Genomic DNA, 25,806 nt, shown 5'->3' with positions numbered 1-25,806 from the left:
AATATATAATCTTTGGGTGAGTTATTCCATTACATTCAATTTCTTTCATGGGAGAAGCCATCATGAGAGGTTGACAAGAGCTGAGTTTGTGCACCATTACACTTTGGAGTGGTCTGAGATGGCTTAACTGAGATACATTTCTCTTGATATTACATATTAAGTATAAGATCTGTAAATCCTTCAGAATAACAAATAATTTTATCATCATGCCAATATGCTGTACTGCACAGAGAAGAATAACCTACAGTATCTGCTGATGTTTTATAAATGTTTTGAAGACCCAAAGAAGCGTTTGTTAAGGTCTTGTGATATGAGTAAATGATTAATGGATACATTTTTGTAGTATCTAAACTGAAATGTTACTATTTAACTTTTAAACATAATATTAAAATATTAATGTAAAAATAAAATTTAATTCAAAATAGTATGGCCTAAAATGTCTATACAGTGGTGTAAGTGGTTAGCATTACTGTCACACAGATCCTGGAATTTGTGTTTGAGCTGTGAACAAATGAGAATGTTTGAACTGGACATATAAATTCAGTTCAATTAGACTTTTCTAATTTATTGTGCTGGAAAAATGTGCTAACTCCTTTTTAAAGGAGTACTCCACCCAAAAATGATTGTTTATATATTTCTTACCCCATTTGTAGTGATGGGTGAGAAAAATTTTAATCCCATGCAGAACGAAGATAACAAAGATTCTGACGTAATAGGGGTGTATAGTGGACAACAGCAAACAATTTCAAAAATGCCCATGAAAACAAACTCATATTACTCATATTGTCACATGATCCATATGCAAAGTCATCCAGTCATATGCTAGATAAACCACCTCCACAAAATGTTCACATGAACAAAAGTGAAATGGACTCAGGTGCAAACAGGCATTTGAACTGTTGATTCACCTTTCATTGTTACATTTATATTCATAAGACCTTGGGAAACAGCACAGTTGATTTGACCTCCTACTTGTTGAAGTATCTCCGAAATAAAAAGTATGATTCATATTCTACTCCTGAAAATGTTTTCACTCACTTTTCTTTAACATTTAATCTTTAGTTTTACATGTCTCTAATTGCACGATTTTTGTTGATATTGCGTAAAGTGTATTACTGGGCTGAACTCCCTACTAATGTATGAGGTGGGGAGGCAGGTCTTCAGTTCAGATACCCATTTGCATTTGAGCATGTTCTATCTTGATTCACATAAGCATCTTTTGGAAGTGGTTTGTTTAACAACCTTATTGTAAGTGTTGGTCAAACGACTGGATTACTTGACATGTGGATTTTGTGACACACGTAATATTAGATTTTTTCATGGACTTTTTGATACCATTTGCTGTTGTCCTGCATTGGTCACCATAGACCTTTGTTGTATAAGAAACTTTGTTATCTCAGTTCTGCATAAAAGCAAGAGATTATACATTTATCTTGGCCATCACTACTAACTATATTCAAGTAAGAAACATTAAAAAATATATTATTTTTGTGTAGAATGTTCCTTTAAGGGATGTAGCTAAAGGATAGTCATGTTGAAAGCAAAGTTGTGTCACACAGACTTTCAATAAATCTATATTTATTTATAATCTAGATTTATACTAACCTATAGTTACATGAATTAAAATCATGAGCTTATAAAACTATTTGAGTGCTTGTCTTTCATGAGTCATCACGATAAGAGGGTGCCAGTGGGATGGGGACTTTATTCTCTTTTTGATGTTGCAGTTTTTTTATCCTGTTGTTCCATTTTTTCCTCACTTTAAAAATAATAAAGCTCTGATGTTTGCTTAATGTGACATGGCTGCCTTGATGTCAGCAGTCACATGTCACATACATCATGTGCCTAACAACCATGCAGCACCAATCATAGTGACCAGACATACAAAATGGTGGTACACATGAAATCTAGAAACCTAAAATCATGTTTCTATGAAAAAACAAATACATAAAATGATGACATAATGACATCATGAAGATAAAAATAAAAAAATTAAAAACACAAATAGCAACAAAATTCAGAAAAATAAACAACATAGAAACAGGAAAAGCTTAATATAAATGAGGAAGGATTTTCCATGTAATGGACTGGGATCTCATCTGTGGTTATTTCCGGTATTCTACAACTCATATTCTTTAATTTTCAGCATTAATTTGCATATTTTTTAAATGATGCAGTAAAGGTGGAAATGCATAATCAGGCATAAGTCAGTATGTGGCAGACTCACTGGTTCACCTGGAAGTCCTCTGGGTCCAACTTCTCCATCATCCCCCTGTAACAGAAAAAAGAAAAATTAAAACAAATAAAAATGTGCATGCTCTTAATGAGGCAAAATGATCAATATGATGTTATCTATAATCCCAGTAAAATTACATTACTGAATAATTAAGATTTTTTTTTACAATGGTGTTAAATATACTGCATCCAGTCTGCATAAGGCAGGATTTCACTTTCAGATGCATCCAACAGTTTTCTAAAAAACAGAGTTTTCATTTGCTATTTAAATGTACATATAAACTAAATTTTAATAGTAGTTTCTAATGATATGTATTTTAAAGTAAATATAGCATTTGTCTTTCAGCCAGTGTAACTGTATCTTTGTGAAGAAGGCTGGCAATCACAGGCAGTGAAGATGACCCGTGAGGGTATTGCACTCCTTGATGTTGGAGTCCCATCATGATTCTAGGGAGTAAAGCAGTTCAGAGGATGTGGTAGAATGTCTGGTCCTCAAACTTTTTTAATATGGTATGTGTGTGATTTTTCCCCAAAACAAGCTAAGTAACCAGAGGTATCATACATATCCTTGAACCTATGCAGTCCATCCAGAGAATATGGGATGAATGCACTGTTATGGAGAGGAAAAGCAACATCTCCAGAGGTGGGAACAACAGGATACACCTATCTTGAAAGGACATTTCTCTTTGTAATTTAACATTTATACCTCTGAAGGAAAATCAACAAGACCAACCAGCCCTTATCAACCCAACTACAGCCCCTGCACTGCATCTTCAGTTTATTCTTACTTTTGATCAGAAATTGTGATAAATATCCACCATTTTATAACACCCACAACTTAATTGAAATTACCGCTGCAAAGCCTTTAGATTCCTTAATATCATCACACAATTCAATGAAATTAAAGTATAATGATTATCTACAAACATTTACCCATGATTACTGCTTCCTGTATTCAAATCTACATTTCTACCAGTAAATGACCAACTTTGGAGAATTTTTTTTTTAGTGTTGCAGAAGCAAAAGTGAAGAGTGTAGTCAGTCAAGTCACAATGGAGATCAATATTAGCGGAGTTTCAACACAAGTTTTAATGTGCGTCCATTAGAGAATGCTTATACTTTGAATTAAATCAGTCTTTAGCAATGCATTCAAAGCCTACGTTTGCAGTCCTGTTGCTGTTTCATTTTAGTTTGCCGTGTTTGTGTCACCTGTGCTATGCCTGGTTAAGGATTGTTTTTATTATTATTGATGCTTTTGTTATTATTTGATTATTGTTTATGCTGTAGCCTATAATTTTTTTTTTGCCACTTTAAAGCTTATGACAAGTCAGTGGCCATGGCATCCGCTGTTCTGCCAGAGAACTATTTAAGAATATTGCCCAGGTTGGCCTGCTGTTTATATTATCTTCACGTGCAAATCTTACTGTATGGTGTTCAAACCCAAAGAAGTGCCAGTCCAAGACAGTCCACTGCTAGTCAAAGCATATTCTACAATAGTGAAGACTTTCAAAAGCAGAGCTGCTTCTGTATACAACACGTTCATGTCATAGGATAATTTCTCAGATGTCATGGCAGTGTGGGGAAATTTCCCAAGAGGAGATGGCAGGTTATCACTGTTTAGTATGCATGCTGCTTCTAATCTATTCAAGAGAGTAAAACAGAGTGAAGAGGCATGTTTTCAAATTTATTGTTTTATCAAAAATCAGACAAACTGATTTGGCTTTTATTAGTCACCCAACACCTCTTTTTCATGAAAGAAACTACAAAGCTTAAAAATGCTTGCTGATTGAAAATGGGCATCTAAAACAGGAGTAATTTACTGCTTTACACGATTTTTGACATTGTCATCTTTATAATGCTTATTTGTTCATTTCTATATATTTTTATGTAGTGAAAAAGCTATCCTTCTGTATATTTCATGCCTATGTTTGGATTACTGATTGATTAATTTGATCTTTCATATTATCATAAGTACCAGTTTGGTTGATTGAATGATTGGTCTGTCATTTTCATAATTCTGATATTACTCATAATGAAGGCACTAGACAGACCGAGTGATTAATGTAGGTATTAATTCAGTTATATGAGATACAGTAGGTGCTTAAAATTCATTCTAGATGATAACAAAAGAACTTCTTAACAAATATATTTCCTGAAGTCTAAACTCACCCTTTCTCCATCCTCTCCAGGACCTCCAGGTGGTCCTGATGCTCCAGGTTCTCCCTACAGCAAACAAACACAGAAATGAAAGATTTTACTAGTTATAGTTAAGAGATATACAAAATCTGTAACTATTTCTGCATTTAAATGCAAAGCAAGCAACAATAATATCATACAGCTGTTATTTTGTCATTTTCTGAAAATGAGTTATCCAGGTTTTATTACACTTGCCTAAAATACTTATAATTATAAAGAAAACTTAGAAATACTAGTTACTACTACACTCTGTCACAATTTGATGGACCCAGGTTTAAATTCCCAGTCAAATTGTTGCCTTGGATTCATGGAAAGATGATAACTACACATTTTGATTAACAAAAATATTTCCATTAAATTTTGTTAAATTTTTTTATTGAAATTAATTAATTTTGAGACAGTAATCCACACTAGCATAACATTAAGCACAGCATCTGTATTAATTACCGGGTGTTGAAATGATTAACAAATTCAGAGAGACCAAAGTTTGAGGCGAGGAAAGATAATGTGTTAGGGAATGGCCATTGTCAAATGTTGTGTATATCTTTTAAATAACTTAAATAACGTCTGCAAAAAATTTAATATGTTTATTTATTTATTCACTCAGCAGATCCATTAGAGACAGACATGAAGCTGAGGCCTGCACGACCTTTGGGAAAGGCTGATGGAGATCCTTTGTTCTTAAAATGTATTTATTTAATTGAATATATATATATGTAAAATTGATATATGAATGTACTGTATATAAAACTACAAAACATTACATAAAAAATAATTTCCCTTACACAGACTCTCCAGGTGTAGCAGGCTATAGTTTTTAATACCATTGCATACATTAGCAGCAGATCAGCTAGCAGTTCAAGTGCTCATGATAACAAACTGGAGCCCAAACCATTGAACTTTAGCTTGACAGTTGCACAAAAAAATTTGGAGAGTGGCCAAGCAAACTAAAAAATATCAGTTTGATTATATGATTTCTTATCATTAGCCTTTATAAAATGGTTACAAAACCATACAGAATTGATTGTACATTCATAATATTAAAGATTTCCTAATAAATTAAACAAGTGTTGAAGTACTTACTCTGTGTCCTTTGTCACCAGGCAGTCCAGGCAAACCATCAAAGCCTCGGTCGCCCTGTATGGGACAATGAACAGTAAAACAAGTTCAGAGGTAGTAAAAGATAAAGAAACACACACTAAATATGATCCTCTCAGTGAAACAGAATGAAAATTGAATGAACGTTAAACTATAGGCAAGGTGATGGATGAACAGATGCTATGGAGGTTATGAATGAAAGTAAAAGAAAATAAGTTATAATTGTGAGAAATACTTTGTAATAACATTGTAGCAATAACAATTTATCTGACCCTCTGTTCTGTTATATAGTGTACATAGTGGTTACAAAAAGCATGCAAAGTTGTGCCTGGGAGTTCTTAGGTGTTCTGTGATCAATTATTTATTGAATATTCCAAAAGTAGTAAATTAAACAAAACTGCACAGTTTGCAGTGATGCCTTCTAGGAAGTTTAATTGTAGTTTCTTAGAATAAACATCGCATTATGACAACGTGCTTTTTTCACTTGAGTTGCTTAAAACAATCTTAAAAAGGGGAATGACTTTATTTTGGTTATTCAGTTCCTGAAGACAATTTGAGGTAGACAAAAACTGAGCAAAATCATACAAAAAAGCATGTTTATTAGTAAATTAATCTTAATTGTTGGAAAAAACCTAACAGATAATTACAACAGTATTGTAACTGTAATACTGATGTCTAGTGACAGATATTACCCAAATAAATAAGATTTTTTTCATCTATAATGAGACAAACAATTTCAGATGCTTTTTGCTAAGTATATTAAAAGAAGAACAAATTAAGCAAAGACTATATGATAAAAAATGTGATGCCCAACATGAAAAATATGGGATGAGATACAAAAAGCAAAGCCACTGAAGGAATTATCAACAGTATTGATATACCTTATTAATTTACTTTAGCAAATATTCAAACCAGATAACAGTAGGTAGGCATATAGTAAGAATTTACAGTAGGTAGACAGTCTACCTATTTGAGAATGGAACGTTTAACTGAAAGCCACAACAGTGAAGTTTATTTCCTACCCCACACTTATTTTGTGACCCAGAGTAAGTTGCTTAGCCAACTATATTTTCCTAGCTGTGAAAATATGAAATCAAGTCTGTTCTGTACTTTTTATTTGTAATTTGATTTTTTTTAAAGGTTTGTTTGATTATCATTCAAAATACAAGATAAGCAGCTTTCCCTTAATCTGTGATTTAATTCTTTTATGAATGAGGTTTTTTTACCTTGGATCCTGACTCCCCAGGCATGCCGCGTGCCCCATCTGCTCCAGCACGTCCCTACAGAAAATAAAGTAATAACATTTTGGGAGATATGTTGAAGATTCGATTTTATACCATATAAATTACGTTCATCTTGGGTCAACATATCCTATAAGCACTAGGTGATTCTAACTACAGTATCATATCATATAACAGTATTTAATGAAAGCAGTATTTTGGCTAAATATTTTTTAAAATAAAGAGATGAATTAGAACTAAGTGAGTAATTCAAATGGGAAACGTCACCCAAAATGATGCTTTCTACTCACCCTTCTACCTGCTTTGCCAGGAGGACCTGAAAGGCCCTGAGGACCACGTGGACCCTAAAATGAAAGAAGTTAGATTATTTTCCACAAAGAATATTTTAAAATTCATGTAAATTTGAAATAATTATTAAACTAAGTAGTTACCTGAGGTCCAGGGTCTCCAGACTCACCCTTCAGACCTGTGCTGCCGGGTGTTCCCTAAAAAAAAAGCAGTAGGAAAATAATTTTATTCATTACATGTTTCAAGGTAATATTTTTAGGAAGATGACAATAATGAAACTAATGATTCTGAAATCTCACTACTTAAAGAAATTTAATTTTACTAGATAAACTTTGATCTACAAATATGCAGTTTACCTATTTTATATCACCATAAATATTCATAAATGCTTATTTTCTTTGATAAAGTTGTGAATACATCCACAATCCAAAGACATGCAGGCTAGGTGAATTGATGTGGGTAAATTGACCCTAGTGTGTGAGATGGATTGGCACCCTGTCCAGTGATGGTTCCAGTGTTGTGCCAGATGACTGCTGGGTTAGACTACAGCTGCTCTGCAACCCTGCTCTAGATAAACAGGTTAGGAAAATGAATGGATGGATGGATAATTTCATACAGAAGGAAATAAAGCATTTAACTGTAATGTCCCCAAACGTCATGATCTGCTGGCTAGTTTAAGGGATAGCATGCTAGTCTCAGAGATTAAATTCAGACTGAAGATCAGCCTGATCTGGGCTGTCTGTTCATACTGTTAAAATGTCTGTTAGTGATCTGTCTGAAATATAAGTTTGGCAATTATGCTGATTGGCGGTTAGTAGCCACTTTCCATTCTTGATTTCTCCCTGGTAACCTGCTGTGGAGCAGCTACTTTGCTCAACCTTGGTCATGAAAGTAAAGAGTATGCATCAGGATTAATGTCATCTGAGTGATAAGCATGCACAGGATAGATTTAAACAAATTAATCTTTGTCAATAGAAACTAATGCTTGGGATGTGGAGTGTTCATGCAGGTGACTGAAAAGTACTAACTAGATATAGCTGAGATATATCTCTATAGGTGGTAATTACTCTGGGATCAGCATTCTCAATGGTGGATTCTCTTTATCTTTGTAACCCTCATATGACAGAAAATGTAGGGATTTGAGGGAGAAGTCACACATAATGAGTTGTAAGAAAGGGTTAAGGGTTTTTGTTTTTGGTGTTTTTTGTTTTGCTCTGCATCAAACAATTACCCAAAGTACTTCACCATTTTACAGGGAGTTGTGTCAGTTGTGAAAAGGGCCTATTGACTCTTTTTAGTCATATTGTGAGACTTTAGGGCGTGAAAAACATGTGTAGAAGTGTGACTGAATCAGAATGGGTTAATTATAAGATTGTCTATAGCATCATTCTCATCCAACCTAAACCCTATGCAGAATTGTCTTGTGCTGATCACTACTTAGCTAGCACCAATATCTATAGTTTTTTGCTGGAGAAATCTGGAAAAATCCAAAAAGGCACGGAGGGTGTCCTGAAAAATTGTAGAAGATTACTCAGTTCAAGAAAAGTTCACCTGACATAAGGTTTGGACACTCTCTAATTAAAACCTCAGCAGTGGATTCAACTACAAGAGGCTAAGTCAAAAGGTTGTTCCTTGAATCGCATGCCATAATCTTCCCACTGGTGAACACCAATGTTTTGTGGAGCCAACAAGTTAAAGGAGGAAGATGAGATGAGTAATGAGATGCACCATAATGCAACTAAAGCTGTGACTGATGTGAAAATATGTGTGTGGGAGCATAGATAACAAGTTTCAAATGGCATTGAAGTGACTTTTGAAAACCAGACATACCTGGTGAGACAAGGTCCATTTCTATGCCTAACATTATTTTATTAACCAAGTCATATAAAAGCCATAGACCTCAAAGGAACATCTCTGGAAATTAAGAAAATGACTCGATAGTGGAAGGTAAGATCATACTCTCCGGGCTGACATACTAGGACTGTTGTTCTCATCCAACTGCAGTTTCCAAAATGTCCTGGAGTGCCTTACTGCCTGGAGTCATGGCTCTCTCACAAAAATGACTGACTTGTTCTTATTGGCATATAAAAGCTGCCTGTAATGGAGGAGTACCTCCAGGTCTTGTTCACAGGTGAAGGTAGAGGTTATGCAGTTGAATCGTCTTTGGTTGTGGAAGGGCTATTATTGTTGCCTTAGACAGTGATGGTGAAACAGAAGTTATGTACTCTGATGTGTCTCTTATTTTACCATACATCTCCATCCTCAGCTATGGTCAGAAGCTTTAAGTAGGACTGCATGTAAAAGTAGAGTTGCTGAGCCAACTCTCTGTTAGACCGTAAGGATTTTGATTATCTAAGAGAGCTTTGGACTACAACTGATGTCTGTTTAGATCAAGATAAAACAAACAGCTGCAATGGTTTGGGTATCTGTTGAGTTTGATCACTAAGTGGAGGTACAACCCACTGAGAGTACACTCAGGAAGAAACCATGGAAGTGATGGAGGGTTTATATCTTTCATGTCACCTGGAAAGATCTCCACATTTTACAAGAAGATCTTGTAGTACTAGGGTGCTGTACCATGTTACCCATTATGAATGTGGTGAGAAGTTAAGTAAAATTTCACCTTTTATTGGCTAACTAGAAACATTACAATATGCAAGCTTTTGAGGCAACTCAGGCCCCTTCTTCAGTTCAAGACTGATTACATCTTGTCTGAAGAAGGGGCCTGAGTTGCCTCAAAAGCTTGCATATTGTAATGTTTCTAGTTAGCCAATAAAAGGTGCCATTTTGCTTACTTGTAATCAGGAAGAGCTTGACATTGTTAATAGGAATATAAATGCCTGCTCTGCTCTATATTATCCATTGCCAGGATGGCACTCCTCAAGAAGACTTGCCATTGACAATTTGATAGTGACAAATCCATTTTCAAATGTCAGGTATAATTAAATTAAAAAAAACATTCAGTATAACACATAAAGAATAATTAATATGTGCACTACTTAAATTTTAATTTTTAATTGTCTATTTAAGGTTCTCCAAGATTTGTGGTAGCAAAAGAAAACACATTTATTTCTTTTTCTATCTTGTAAACACTCATAACACCAGGAAGTATTTAGATGTTTTTTAAAGTTATGGTAAAATTAATGCTTGCTATCTTGCATGGAAAGATAATGGTACCTCTGATTAATATGTTTCAGAAGCACCAAAACCAATTACCAAAACGTGACTTTTAGAGTGATGTATTGTTTATGCACCTCAAAGTGACAAGAATAGCTAGACACCCAGTTGGTCATAGTGAGGAAAATCCTCTTGGTGTAGAAAAGTGGACAGGACAAAGAAAGAATGAGCTGAATGAAAGTTAATATGTGCTTGTACAAAATACTATAAATATTGATGGAATGTTTCGAAGTCCTATTTTAACCATACCTATGAGATATGACACAGAGCTGATTTAGTGCTAGCAAAGGATCTAAGAAATGTTACCTTTTCAGATTTTTGACAATTAAACTTCAGTCCTTTTATTCAGCAAATTCCTTAACTATCAGTAGAAGTTTAAACTGCAGGAAAAACAGCTGTGTCATAAAGTAGTATTATAAACTTCACTTACATATGGGCGCTGAGGTCTTTGTATGGTGAAATGAGCATCAGGTACAAGAACTTGATTCATCATTTATAGCAAGAGAAAAATGAAATATTAAACACAGCAGATTGAATAAAAGGACTCACCACTGGTCCTGGACGGCCAGTGAATCCCATCGGTCCAGCAGGCCCTCTTAATGCAAGCTGTGGAGATCAAAAATACTCATCTTAGCATATTCTTTAATATTATTTAATAGTAAGAAAGGGATATCACCGCAGTATTTATTATATGCAATATTAAATATGCCTTGGAAAGGAGAACAGAATTAATCTGAAACAAAAGCAATGCTTTATCTTACAAAAAAAGACAGTCAAAGCACCTGGCAATGTTGCAGGAAGAACACACAAAGAAAATAAAATTTCTCTGCTTTTTGCATACTGCATGATTGATATTTATACCTTAATTTATTTTTATAGTGATTGACAAGTTACTCAATCTTCACGACACAAAGCTAATTTTAATTAAACTTTTTTAATTCACTGTTTAGTGTATTTTTAATTGAACTAATGAGTGTCATTAAAACAAAGCTGTTTGACACGGGGGTCAGCACACTTACTCGGGCTTGTTGCAGAATGGCCTGAGCTTGAGCTTCTTGCGCTGAGACAATGGGACCCTTCTCACCGGCGCTGTTCCCAAAACGGAACTGTGGGTAAAATGCAATTAGTTGATATGTTTTTATAAAATTAAAAAAGTAAAACTATTCTTCCATTTTCAGTAAACTGTACATCAGCTTGAGTTCCAATTTCTGCCCAGAAATACTACACATTAGAAGTGGGAATATAAAAAGACATCTCTGCCAGCAAAGAAGTATGCAGAGAGGGGGCAGAAATTAAAGAAACCCCTTTCTTTAAGTTAAGCAGGCTAGGCAATCGATGATAGCTTAATATTTTGGTAACATTTTAAAGACATGCCTACCTATAGGTTACTGCAGTGAAAGTTTGAAGTAAATTCAATTGTTGTGAACCTCATAACACTCCAAACATTAATAAATTGACAAAAAACTTGAAAGTGAAATATACAGGATAGCACATATATTAAAAATAGGGGGGAAACAGCTAGACAAGGCATACAATGTCACTTCATCACAGTTGAATTTGACTATTTTTTGAAAAATAAACTGTAGTCACTTGTGCCAAATTGTATCCATTAACACAATGAAGTGTCTCTGTGCTGATTTGAGGTATTTCTATAGTAATGAAGTTAACAATAAAAGACATTTTCCCAACAGAATAAACTGTACTTTGCCAGTGTACTTTCTGTTTTGGTAAATGAGTAATTGCATATACCAAAAATTTTGGATTATTTATTTATTTATCTCAGAAATATGTAGTTCAAACCTGTCATATTTACTCACAGGAAGCATGACAGAGCTGCCAGGAGGACCAGGTAATCCATCAGCACCAGGTAAGCCTGCACGTCCAGGAGGACCCTGAAATTAGCAACATGATCAGTTATAGGAGATGCAGAGTTGTGACAGCTAATAATGAGAGCAATTTCAACTCACAAAGTTGTGAAAAAGGATAAAATGAAAACCAGTACTTCTTAAAAAAAGACAATGCATTATATTTAAAATATCAACCAGTTTAACAGAACTTTTCAATCCAATATCAGCTCATGGAGGGCCAGAGCTTATCTCAGAAAAAGTAGGTGTTGGCAGGAATTGACCTTGGGCATGGCTCCAGACCATTATAGGTGCTACTAACACATACTCACATGAGGCCAGTCTAGAGTCTCCCTAACTAGCATATCTTTGGGGAAGCAGGAGAGAAACTGGACTACTGTACTAGGAGGAAAAGCCCACATAGACAGTTGGGGCACATGCAAACTCCTCAAAGAGAAATCTAGGTGTGGATTCAAATCCAAGACACTAGCTCCACGAGGCAGCAATGCTTGCTCTGATGCACTATCCTATTAGCCAGGTTGTAGAGGTAAAATAAAAATAAGTAATATTCTCATGAAAATACATTTAACATCCTGAATATTCTTACTCTTGGCACAATATAATGTACAAAATAAAATTATGCTCTGGATTTACCTTAAAATCATAAGGATGTTGGGGTAGCACTGAACTATGACAATAAAAATAGGTGAACAATGAACCCATCTCCATATTCAGAGTGGTAACCTGGCTGCCAGCATAACTATTTGGAGGACATAAATCAGGAAGAGGGTCCAAATTGAGGCATAAAAGAATTAAGGAACCAAAACAGGTGAATGAAGAGCTTCTCTGAAATCTTTTATCGGTAAACATGGTCCGGGATGTGTTACACCCTATGTTTTTAAAGGGTGCACAACAGGGAAACTAAATAGAGTCACCCACTTGAGAGGCTGGAAGGCAGCCATCATTATTCTTTGCAAGAATGAAATCCTAATGGAGAAAGGTGTGCCAGGCTAACTTTTGAAAAAGAGCTGATGGCTTAAACACTAACACAGACATCTGCCACTTAAACCAAAATGGCTCAGAGGCTTCAGGAATTCAAGTAAAGCAAAATGCTCTATGATATTCCTAGGAATTGGTGGGCCATCCCACTGAATACTGATAAACTGATAGTGTAGAATGAGTCTAGTGTTGGTATCTGAAAAGAATAAATTGACCAAGGTATAAAGGCCATGTACTTATAGAGAAGATAATGGGATATATGTGTGAGTGTGCTTTTTTAAGATGGCAGGAGTGTGAGACATTACAGCCCATAGCCAGTAAGTAAATGATAGCTTACAATGAATAGCAACACATAATTCCATAAGAAAAACAAGTTCAACAGGAAAATGATATACACACAAATTTATAGACTTGACAGTTTGTACATATATTATATGAAATAATGATAAATAAAAGAAATGAGCATACATACGTACCCTCTCACCGGGATCACCTACAGAGCCTGGAGGTCCATGAGGGCCAGCAGGGCCAGGCAGACCCTATAATTTAGAAGAGCAAATAGTAATAAACTTTTGAAATTTAAAAAAAAAGCAATGAGAGCAAAATAATATGCATTGTTATTAATATTATTATTTATTAATAATATTTTGTTCAACACAACAGCATAGTGAACACCTTCAAGAATATAATGAGGTAACAATAACTCCCACCCAAGGCAAGGTAATGCGATTGTTAACTCCGTGTCCCCTTTCATTCTGCAAACCTGAGGAACAGGCATGAAAGGACAACTGAGGTCACTTCCAGAAGCAGCATGGTGGTCCCAGCCCTTCTGCCCCAACAGGTACTTAACAGCTTGTAGGCAGTCATTCTTGAACCCATGTGGGAAGAGGACAGAGCTCTTTTGACAGATGCAAGCCTGTTCGCCTGATGCATAATGTCTTGTCTGTTTTTATATATATCTATATATATAAAAAGATTAGCAAATTCGTGCAAGGTTTTCATGTGACATTTTCATGTAACGCTCATTTTTCTTCAAAATCGTACGTCATATACTATACATCTATATATCATTTTTTCATTGTTTTTTTGTTTTGTTTATTGAATTAATTAATAGCAAGTAACATTCCATACAAGCAAGTCAAACTTAACAAAACTAAATTCAATTCAATCCCCAGCCAAGATAAGGAGAGGTAGGCCAACAGCCAGAGTAAATTCTTTTTTGTTTTTATTAGGAGAATGCAACAATGATACTCTCACATCAGTACAACCAATTTTCACATATACGTCAAACAAAATATCTTATATAAATCAACTCTACTAAGAACAGAAGTAGTCCAGTTGCGTGTTAACATTCCACAAATAAAGCCTATGTAATGGCACACGCTTATAAATGGTAAAATTGTAAAAACATTCAATTGCCAGCAAACTCATGACTGGTGATGATGCAGGAGAAGTCATTTTCCTTTCACTTATTAAGTCAGATGGCAATACTTCAGCGAGTAGATTCAATACTTTTACCATTTGCTTTAACTATAAATAAATCTTAGGGCCAGAGTTCTGACCATATTGTAATATACCTGTGGACTGACAGCTTTTGTAAGCTAACGAGGGGGTGTTGGTCTGCCTTAGGTGGCCAGGGGGACACACCAGGTCAGGTCAGGTCAGGCTGGGGAACATGCACTGGAACAGCGGGTTGCCACATCCACCACACAACGGAACAGCTTTGGATCCTGGTTGGCAACCCCCCAAGTAGGCACGTGGTCCAGTCCAACCCTCTGGAAATGACCCTCTATCTTCCACAGCCCCCCTTGGGGAAACGCGCCACATGGCCATAGTGCCGTAACTGACGCTTCCTCACAATGCAGGTAATGTGCCTCATTTGGGACTCCATGAGCAACCGCTCATTTGACACAAAGTCAAACCAACGGTACCCAAGAATTCTCTGAAGAGACACAGTACCAAAGGAGTCCAGTCTTCATCTCAGGTCACTGGATAGCATCCATGTCTCACAACCACATAGCAAGACAGGAAGCACCAGGACTCTAAAGACTTGGACCTTTGTCCTTTTGCATAGATATCGGGAGCGCCACATATTCCTTTCCAGTAACCTCATGACCCCCCATGCTCTCCCAATCCGTCTACTGACTTCACAGGAAGAGTCACCAGAGACATCAATGTCACTGCCAAGGTAAGTAAACCTCTTGACAAGGTCAATAGTTTCTCTGCAGAGAGACACACTGCTGATGGCTGTGCACAAGAGGTCATTAAAGGTCTGGATCTTGGTTTTTATCCAGGACACTCACAAACCCAGACACTCAGACTCCTCGCTCAGTCTCTCAAGTGCCCTGATCAGAGCCTCCATTGACTCCGCGAAGATCACAGCATCGTCAGCAAAGTCAAGATCCGTGAATCTTTCTTCACCAACAGATGCCCCACAGCCTCTGGACCCCACAACCTTGCCTAACACCCAGTCCATGCAAGCACTGAACAGAGTAGGAGTAAGAACACACCCCTGATGAACCCTAGAATCAACTTGGAAAAACGCAGAGGTTCTGCCTCCACTCTTCACAGCACTCACAGTACCAGTGTACAGGCCGGCCATGATATTCAGTAATCTTGGGGGCACACCCGCTTAGTATGTATAGTATTTATAAACATACATATATACAAACATACACTGTATCAAAATCTATATAAAAAATTTGGCATGTAAAAAATACAAAGCAGTTCAAACTAAAAATATTGCACTTACCGCTTGTCCTTCTGGCCCTGGAGGTCCTTCAATTAGCATGCCCTAGGCAGCAAAAACATGTGTGAAATTGCAATTAAATCAAACAGAATTCTCTTTATATTGTAGTTTAATTGGCCATGGTGCTATACTATTCTGTACTTCTTACCAGAATCCAATGGCTGCAGCAGTAAAGCAATTCATAAATATATAAATTATTAACAATACAATAAAATATTAAATTAATGTACATGCACAAATATGTTGCCAAACGTTTGATTTGGTAGTTGAGGTATCTAATATACACCACTTTAGATTACTTATGTTAAAAGGAAAACAATACATTAGGCCATAACATAACTAGGACCAAGGCTTTGATCAAAATGTGTCTCTAAGATAAAATTAATAAAAGTTTAAAAAGTGTCTCATTTATCCACAAATATATTTATGTGGTAATTACCACAAAAATATTGTCACTCAAACATATCTGCCTAAGTAATTTCTGGATAACTGTGAACTGCATGTGTACAAAAACACACAAAACCAGATATATTTTAAATATTTTAGATTTTTTCTTGGCTAATAGCACACCCTGACTGATAGACTGATTGGCTCACACGGACCACATTGTCTGTGGTACACTATTGTTTCTGCCATGGCTAAGTCAGTAGTACAAAGTGTATGGTGTTTCACTTACAGGTTCGAGCACGGCAGGCTCTCCTTTTTCTCCTTTTTCACCTCTCACCATGGCCTGAGGAAAACACACATGTAACCACAAACATGGACCAGTCAATAAAGGCAATACTTTGAATTTTAGATCATTTGCTAGTTTATTTATTTTCCTTTTATACAATCATCTGTTCAATTATGTTCTATAGCAAAAGATAAAAACCACTAGGACTCTCTGGTTCTCCATCAATCTCAGCTGTAATATGACTCTTCTGTATGTCAGATTTACATGAAGACAGAGCTTTATGTAATCTGTGTTTACCACCTTGTGGAGCTTTACGGATTTAAAATATATTTGTAAAAATATATTTAAAATATATTTGTATAAATGTATTTAAAATATATTTGTAAAAATATATTTTTAGGGTAAAATGGCCATTCGTTATTATTCTTTTGGTTAGCATTTTGAGAAAGCTTTACAGCAAAAATATTAGCAAATTATTAAAAGACTGTCTTATGGAGCTTAAATGCAATGGAATACAACCTGTTCAGAAAAGCAAAATCTGAAGGTATGTACAGAAAATTATTCAACTAAAATATTTCCACCAAAATAAAATAAGATTTGATCAAATAGAACAAAAGGAGAACATAGCATTGGCTTACCAGTTTAGGGGATAGCCATCCTAAAATGGTTTAACGATTAAGTACAGTACAATATATGGACACTCCAAGAGGAACACCACTTGAAATAAGAGTAAATAATTGACTAATAACTGTCTAACTGTCACACTGCTGGACATGATCTGTTTGACTATCAATCTAAAGGATCAGTGGCAGGCATGCTGTTTATTTTAATAGCCCTTGTTGTCACAACAGTCCAATACTGTGACACATTTCATATCTATAAAGATAGTACTATATAGTGCAAATATACTAAATAAAAGGAATTAATGAAACCCATGAAACTTCCTTCATCGACCAAGACAAACAATTATAGTTTGAAGATGTACTGTAGTTTTATATCACTGTCCACTAATATCAGACATCTGTAGGAACCACATATCTAGGATGGCCTGGTTTCGTGTGTTTCTCTATTACATCTAAGAACACTAAAGGAGATGGAGATGTTCCTTGATTACATCAGATCTGAGAAATGAATATACAGTATGACTGTCTAACTGTATTGAAGATGCTGATGGAATTGCAACTGTGCTATTGTTCTTTTTGCTACTTTCCATTTTGTTTTAGTATTTTATGTTTTCAATGCATTGTTGTATGCAATACATGGTCCTCATTTCTTTCAAATTCTTTTCATGTTTGCTGATACACTATCTTAATATAGTCTGACGTTTCCAAATTGAGATAAAAACTATTATCATCCCTGACTGCATACATGGTTACAGTTCATTTGTGATTCCCAGCATATTGTACAACACCAACCCAATCCATACTACTCAAGGGAGACTGCAAAATGGCTCCCAGAACAACAAGGCACAGACTATACTGTAATGTAGGGCTGGGGAATACAAGCTGAATTCTGATACTTTTGTGCTGTTGTTATTGGATGAGTTTGGATTGTGATTACGTATGTGATTATTATGTATTATATATGTATTTCAAATGCATTCTTAGATGAAGATAAATCAAAGCACGGACTTGGGCCAGGAAAAGCCATTGGACTGCTAACTGCTAACATCTACTGTAAATTGCTTGCACTGTCATTGCTTTTGTTTTTCACAAACTATTCAACCACATACTGAACAAGCTGTACAATATTCAAAATATTTCCTTACTTCGTGTAAAAAAATTGCCACCTACACATTTTCTCTATGTGGTTTTCCCTTTTAATATTATCAAAAGTATGTTCTTATTGTGTTAGTTTAATGTTGTGACTAGATCACATTACAAAGTAGTAAATAAATGTTATTTAAAAAGAAATCACTTCTCAAATTCTAATAGCAGGTCATAGATTTTTAAAATGTAACTTGTCTAACATTTGTAGGAATATTTCATTTTTATAATGGTGTTCTCAGATAGAAATAAAAATGTATTGATCTAATGTTGAATTTTTCCAGTCAGAATATCAACATGTCATGGAGTCTCTGGGTTGGTGACAAACACCACCAGAAGTGGTGTTCAGCAGTGCCATGCCTCTGTCCAATACACATGAAGCTCCCCCAGTCCTCCCACCCCCCCTCGTCACTTACACCTCGTTCTTCGGTCTCAGCAGACAGGGCGGGGCCAATCTCAGAAGGGCCAGGCCTTTCCCCATAGTCCTTGTATGAGTAATCATACTCTTTGACACCTGGATCCACTTCGCCTGTCACATACTCCTCAGTGAACAGCTCCTCGGCAGGTGCAACGACATCGGTTTTCACCTCCTCCTCTTGCTGGGAGACCAAACCAGGGTTTGAGAAAGAGAAGGAGTGAGAGAGGAGAGGCACAGGAGTCAGCCTTACCTTCCATACATGGGGAAACTGCAGCCCCCAGTAAGAGGTGCACAATCAGTGAGGAGAGCTGAGAGCAATGGAACTGAGAGCATTGCTGTTTGTCAGTGTAGCCATTCACTTTAAATACAAATGACATTGGACACAGCCCGGATTAAAAAGCACAGGAGCAGTGAAAGTGTGAATGAAAATTATATGAGAAGGGAGTTTAGTGAAAAATAGGATGTATGGGTCTAAAATATAAAATATGATGATAGACAGGGAAATCAGAAGAACTAATATGGATATGAGAGACTGCAGTGTGAATGGAATAAAAGGAACCCTAAGAGGCAAATGTGTATAATGATCAGACTGGATAGAATTTGAGAAAAGTAAGAAGAACTGCCCCATAAAAGTTAGTGTGGGCTACAAGCAGTACCATCACATAATGCAGCTGGTGGTTTGAGATGAGTGTTCCCATTAGACCAGGGAAGTGGACTGAATGACTCTGCCTACTTGTTCCTTCTTTTCTTTTAACAGTAGTAAGGAGATGAGCTTGGAGCATAGAGATAGAATAATGTATGACAGCCTTAACTCTTTCAGGGTGACCCTTGACCCTGTCAACATGCACTGCAGATGTTTAAAAGATAGTAAGTTAAATGAGTCTTATTATATAAGGAGCAGACCTTGAAAGAACAGGTAAAAGGTGAGACTTCACATGGACATTGACATACTGTGACAAACTACTTTTAAACCTGGAGAGATAGCCTTGACATACAATGTGTCTGTTTTCGACCCTGTACATGTGTGGGTTTCTACTTATGCTTATGTTCATTACTCTTTTTTTTAAAAGATTTCATGACTTTTGGGTAAATCAGATGAATCAGAAGAACGACAGGGACCCTGTGATCTATTTTTTCTGTTGAACTACACATCAGTTTTTTCCTTCCCTGAACCTCACTAGGTGCATTACAGTTGAAATTTGATCATTTTTAAACTAATATTGCACATTTTTCTGAAGTTCAGAGGTGCCAAATTCACTTCTTGGATGCATTTATACTGTTTGCTAATTATTGTTTGGATTCAGGATAATTGTACATATTAATTCAAATACTTTCATAACATGGCTTCTTTTGTCAAACAGTACTTTCATTTTATGATTCCATAGCATCTTATTATTGCATTTAAACATACTTCTCAGTAGTTCAACATCAGTAGACTGTTGAGAATCAGCAGAATTTCCATGCTGTAGTGGCATGAAGCCTTAATTCACTGCTGGTGTTGATGCAATACCACTATAATATAACAAAACACAGTGTCACTAATGTAAATATGTCCTAAAACAAGATTAGATGTGTGCTTAATGTACATTTCAATTCACTGCTAATATCTAGGGCAGTGCGGCCTATGGAGTAAGGAGCTGGACAGCCAATCACAAGGTTCCTTTTCATTTAGATAAATGATTCATGTGAAACTCCTGTAGAAGATGTTTACCTTGACTGTGCCCCATATTAAACATAATACATCATACTCAAACTTGTCTGATCTAATTTGGAATTACATTGGACCAGAGACTATCCCAGCAGCATCAAACTAAAGGCAGGAACTAAAACTGGAAGGACAACAGTCCATTGCAAAATACCTTCATATGCACACCCACACTCACACTCACATTCACACATAGAAGGCCAGTCTGGAATCACCAATTAACGTAAAACTTAAATCTTTGGGACGTAAGAGGAAAACACATGTAGAAATGGGCAGAACATGGACCCTACATACAGACAGAGACTGGTGGTGGGATTCATACCTAGAATGTTGTTATCATTAAACAGAACAAGCAAATAAAGAATGAGAGGAGTGAACAGAAATATGGACTGTTGATATTAATAAAAACAAAACCAAACAGAGACAAACAGCAGTGGTCAGTTTCATGCTTTCACAACTCCTCGTGATTGAGCATCCTATCTTACTATTTAATTCATGTCATTCATTATTATTATTATTATTATTATTAATTATTGTAATTATACAATACTTGATTTATGGCTTGAAATCTTTCCCTTGAGAAGCAGAACCAATTTCTGGTTGAGCTTTTCATGAGTCTCATGGCTTTGGCTATTACAATATTATCAAATATGTTGTGCTTAAAATTAGTACCATTGAGTGATTACAGGATTTTAAATTACTTAAATATTGCATAAGAAAAGGAAGTTGAATATTTTATTGATTTTTAAATGTTTAAATTAATGTTTTGGTCATGCAATATGATTTATGTTATATAACAGACTTAATTTTATAATCAATAGAATATACAGTACATGCATTTATAAACCTGCTTAAGGGTTTATAAAAATCTGTCATTAATTGTAATAACCAAATGGTAGCTAGAGCTTATTTCTAGTCTTTCATCTTTAATGTTGTGAATCCTGTAAAGAATTCAACATCTATTCTATTAAGGGAAAGATTTTTTTAGCTGATGCTCAATTACAGACAGTCTTCAGTCGGATTCAGCATCAGTCCAAGCCAGTACTTACTTAAGAGAGACCCCCCGATTTCTGGGGTTTCATGTCTGTCAGATGCTGTAAACACAGTAATACTGTGCATCCACTGCACTCACCTTACCAGAAAACACCATCATCACATCAGTACTTTTATTAATAATACAGTAATAATTTAGTAAAAGCATGTTTTACATTTCCCACAATCAAAAAATACTTACTAATTACTGCAGTCCAACTGCCAAGCACATTTTACCATATCCCAATATTCATTGGGCTGCCCATCCTTTTTCCTATTTTAATAAAACTTTAACGCACTTAATGTTTTCAGCCTTCCCAAAGCTCTCAGGTCTTTGAGCCTGAATGATCATTTCTATCATGTGATCCAGAGATGCAGGGCCTGTTTCCCCACACTATTCCCCCATGCTGTAACTCTGTTTATTCTCATTTGCTCATTTGTTTTAAACATGCACTTGTAAGGTTGTGGTTAACATAAACCTTTCAGGTCCAGTCTGTACTACCCATGCTGAACCTGCATAGACTCACACTGCATCCTGATTGTCACTGTAAATAAAAACTGGTTTTCAAATGACTTATAATACATGTTTTAATAAGTAACAGCTCTCAAACACACCAAGAAAGAATTCAACTTTCTTTGTTACTCTTCAGTAACACTGGTAGGTATTTTAAACATGTTATTCTCCTTTTGTTGATATCATGCACATGCTTGCTGGTTCCATGCCAGTTTACCTCAACAGCGGGAGGCGGTGCTGACTTGCCCTCTTCTGTGGGTTCAACGACATTCTTCTCTGACTCTGCCACTGCCTCTGGCTCCTCCTCTAAGGTATAATAATACTCCTCCACTGCTGGTTCAGGCGTGTGCTCTGGCTCAGCAGGGACATAACCTGCCTCAGTTGGTGCCAGGGCCACATCCTGATGGATATGAGCAAGCAGGGTTGGGTGGAATGATTGAGGAAGACAGAAGCATTAGTGATGCAGTTAAGATTAATCAAGTTAACTAAAGCAAAGCTGAGGTTCAAAGCAGGAATTTCCTCTTCAGTTTGAAGGAGTAGGTTTTTTTTCCCTGATTTTCTTTGTGACCTGATGCTGTAAGTAGAAATCTTATCTGTTAACAAAATTGAGTTTTGTTTTACATTGGGAAATTAAAATAAGGCAAATTTAAATAATATTATAAACTAAATAAATGTTATTATATATTAATTGTAACTGAAAACCTATGGTTTTCTCAGTTGATTCTGATGTAAAAGAATATCTCAAGACAAATTTTAATGATTAAATATGTGGCAATATAAGGAAAGTGTTAAATACATTTTACCTACTTATTTTTTAACTAAGAATGCAACTTTCAATGTGTAGACATACAATAATATGGTAGGTATACAATTAATATATATTAATTATTATAATTATATAATTAATATTAATATAATTAATCAGGTCAGCTGACTCCATGAATTCTTTTAAAAAACAACTCAAAACTCATCTGTTCAGGAAGGCTTTTAGCTCTACTTGACTTTATTACCCTTCTCTCATTTTACTTCTCTGTCAAGATGCTCATATAACCTGTATGTGTGTGTGTGCTAGACCATCAATTATGTTGTCTGTTAGGCTTTTTTCTCTGAATTCACTGTTGTAATCTTCTTTATTTATTTATTTGGTTTGTACAACTCTATATACTGTATACCTTGCCATTCTTCTTATATTCTGCAAGTGCCTTGAGCATGGGAAAGGCGCTATGTAAATAAAATGTATTACTATTATTATTATTATTATTACAAAGGTCTTTATGATAAGAAATTGAAATCATTTGCACACAAGCTGTGTCAATCTTCATACTCTAAAACACAAATGTCCTATTTATTATTAAATTACTAAAAGTTAAAACAAGTAAAGTCAATTTTTGTGAACCACAATCTTCTGTTACATATGCTACATCATAAAGTAAGCTTGGCATCTCTGAATGATTTCTATTTTAAGTCCTAATTTTGCAGTTAACCGCTTGTGAAATTATTGATTAATACTCTGAAATAAAATACATTTTTACTGAGATATCACAGGGCTTCTTATTCTTCAAAGCATAGAGTCAAACTTCAGGGAAGACACGCTACTATTCAAACTGGAGAGGAAATGGCATGAGATCAATTTTGAAGGTTTCTTTTCACCAAACCAAAACTTTATAACATCCAGTTATTTCCATCACATTTTAAGAGTAAACGTGAAAGAGATAATTTGGATGTCATACTGTAATTATAACTACTCAACATAAGAAAAGACACATTCAGTTTGAACTTTTTGGCTGGTTTGGTTAGGCTAAATGTTTTCTAACAATCCAATATTTTAACATGAATGAAACAAGACTTCTACAAAAAGTAAAAGAGGGAGAGAGAAAGATGAACAGACATCCTGAATGGAAAAGACTAAGACATACAAATATAATCAGATGGAGAGCCATGTTAAAAAAATTAAAAACTCCTTATCAGTCATATGGATGTGGTGATCTCTTTAGTTTTTTCCCTACTAGTAAAGCTGAGGGTATTGTAATTAAAAAAACAACTATGAGAAATTTAAAAAAACCAACTACGAGAAAGAAATCTCATTAGTTAGTCACATGCCTTGGTCTAATTTGCTGTAATGAATACTGGGATCAAGCCCTGTTTTCAAGTAGTACAATTATGTACATTTCTCCCTCCTGCATTCAATGATGAATAATAAAATAGTGTAATATCATGCTATATTACTCTATTGACTGAAATAATGAGCTGTCATGCTAGGTTTTTTAGAATGTCAAGGCGTTAACATGGCTGAATCACCTTCAATTTAAATAAACTAGAAATTTAGAAAATTCACAGATCCATTTGTCATTTCAGGTCTGAAAATTCAAAAAAATTGTGCCAAGTTTAGGCAGTAGTGTGTGTGACATGCAAACCGTATACAAGTGGAACAATGGAAGTGGCCCATCCACTCTAAATTGATGTCTTCCATTGTTTGGCTGATGCTGATTTTTACCATTAAAATTAACAAGTATTCTGACTAGTCCTTATTAGTTATTAACTAGTCCTTAACAGTTTTTTTTCCTCTAAAGCCATGTCAGTTATTTTACTTGCAATGATAATGAAACTATACCTTCTGTTTCTCACTCCAGAGTAACAAACAGATTTGAGAAAACATAATTCCTAAAACCCTCTTTAGCTCCCAAAAGTCCAGAAGATGATTTTCATCACTGGATGGTGAGTGTCGGAGACGATACTGTATATGGTACAGCACATTAACAGGGTAATTGGAACTCACAGCTCTTCGTTGTCATTTTGCCATGTCTGGGGTTGAAATCGTTATCTCAGTTGGCATTCTTCCTAAATAAGCTTCATGAATGGTTAATACAATATCGCAAAATTTCATATGAATGGAATATTCCTTTTATTTAACTTTAAAATGAACATTAAATACACATCCATAGCAGACCCAAAAGTGTCTACTGATGATCATTTTAGCTGACTGTTTTATTTTTTTTTTTTTAACCGGCCTCCAGAAGCAGAAAGCAGATGTTATTCTTAAGTGAGCCCACAATATATTGAGTTGTTTTCATTAAACTATCAATATACTGCTTGAGCAGAACTTTGTGAATCTTGTTTTCATTCAAAGCTTTATAATTGTGACACAAGAAGAAGACAGTACTATGACTTTTTACACTTAATGATTTTCACGTCAGTTCTCTTTGAATAGACCATTTTGGGTATTTTCATGGGTGGGTTACAGGGGTTCTTATCACAGATGCTTGCCAGTCCCTGGGGTGGTGGGCGCACTTGATTCAGACAGAGCTGCACCAAACAAGCCATGTAAGACTAAGAAACAGGAAAAACAAAGTTTCTGGATGATTTAAGAATAAAATTTGCTACCATTAAAATGAGTAAATGCTAATGATAAAATGACAGGTAGCTTATTTTGAAACCAGTACCTAACAAGTGACCTGAGTGGCTTCCTCAGAGCAGCTCTGTATGAATGCTAGAATTGACGGGAATCATTTGGCAAGATCTGGATAGCGATGTTTCATGTCTACCTGTTGATAACCGTTGGTTGTCTTCTTCTTAATTTTAGCACCAGTGGCAGCTGCCTGTGCTTTTTTAGGTGGCGCCTTATTGATGGAGTTTTTCACAGTTGCCACTTTGACCTTGGGAGTCTTGGTTGTGGCGGGTTTCGTTGGAGAGGGCTTAGGAGTGGCATTCTTGGCAGGGGGGGACTTGTTGCTGTTGTTTCTCTTGTTGTTGTTGTTAGATTTCTGGTTGCTGCCATTCTGTTTACCATTGCCATTAGCCCCAGCAGATTTAGGCTTGGGTTTAGCCGACTCCTTGTTACCATTTGTAGGTTTAGCTTTCTGTGGGAGTCAAA

At 35.6% G+C, this 25,806-nt stretch overlaps 1 protein-coding gene across 6 annotated transcripts in view; it reads right to left on the bottom strand.

Annotated features, from left to right (window-relative positions):
- Positions 1–25,806, bottom strand: part of col11a2 (collagen, type XI, alpha 2) — a 167,326-nt gene that overhangs the window by 83,205 nt on the left and 58,315 nt on the right. For 2 of the 6 annotated variants that reach the window (XM_028801342.2, XM_028801343.2), the window contains 15 exons: positions 25,478–25,792; positions 22,153–22,335; positions 18,683–18,865; positions 16,504–16,557; positions 15,831–15,872; positions 13,555–13,617; positions 12,053–12,127; positions 11,255–11,341; positions 10,785–10,841; positions 7,202–7,255; positions 7,061–7,114; positions 6,756–6,809; positions 5,515–5,568; positions 4,405–4,458; positions 2,228–2,272 (listed from right to left, as the gene is read on the bottom strand). In XM_028801342.2, the coding sequence (XP_028657175.2) occupies positions 2,228–2,272; positions 4,405–4,458; positions 5,515–5,568; positions 6,756–6,809; positions 7,061–7,114; positions 7,202–7,255; positions 10,785–10,841; positions 11,255–11,341; positions 12,053–12,127; positions 13,555–13,617; positions 15,831–15,872; positions 16,504–16,557; positions 18,683–18,865; positions 22,153–22,335; positions 25,478–25,792 (1,374 nt within the window). The remainder of the gene's footprint in view (positions 1–2,227; positions 2,273–4,404; positions 4,459–5,514; positions 5,569–6,755; positions 6,810–7,060; positions 7,115–7,201; positions 7,256–10,784; positions 10,842–11,254; positions 11,342–12,052; positions 12,128–13,554; positions 13,618–15,830; positions 15,873–16,503; positions 16,558–18,682; positions 18,866–22,152; positions 22,336–25,477; positions 25,793–25,806) is intronic. The other 4 variants (XM_028801348.2, XM_028801355.2, XM_028801364.2 and 1 more) reach the window with 4 other exon arrangements.

Source organism: Erpetoichthys calabaricus, chromosome 1 (genome assembly GCF_900747795.2).
Source record: "Erpetoichthys calabaricus chromosome 1, fErpCal1.3, whole genome shotgun sequence".
NCBI lineage: Eukaryota > Metazoa > Chordata > Cladistia > Polypteriformes > Polypteridae > Erpetoichthys > Erpetoichthys calabaricus.
The sequence above is the reverse complement of the archived record's forward strand: the minus strand, read 5'-3'. Positions and strand labels throughout refer to the sequence as shown.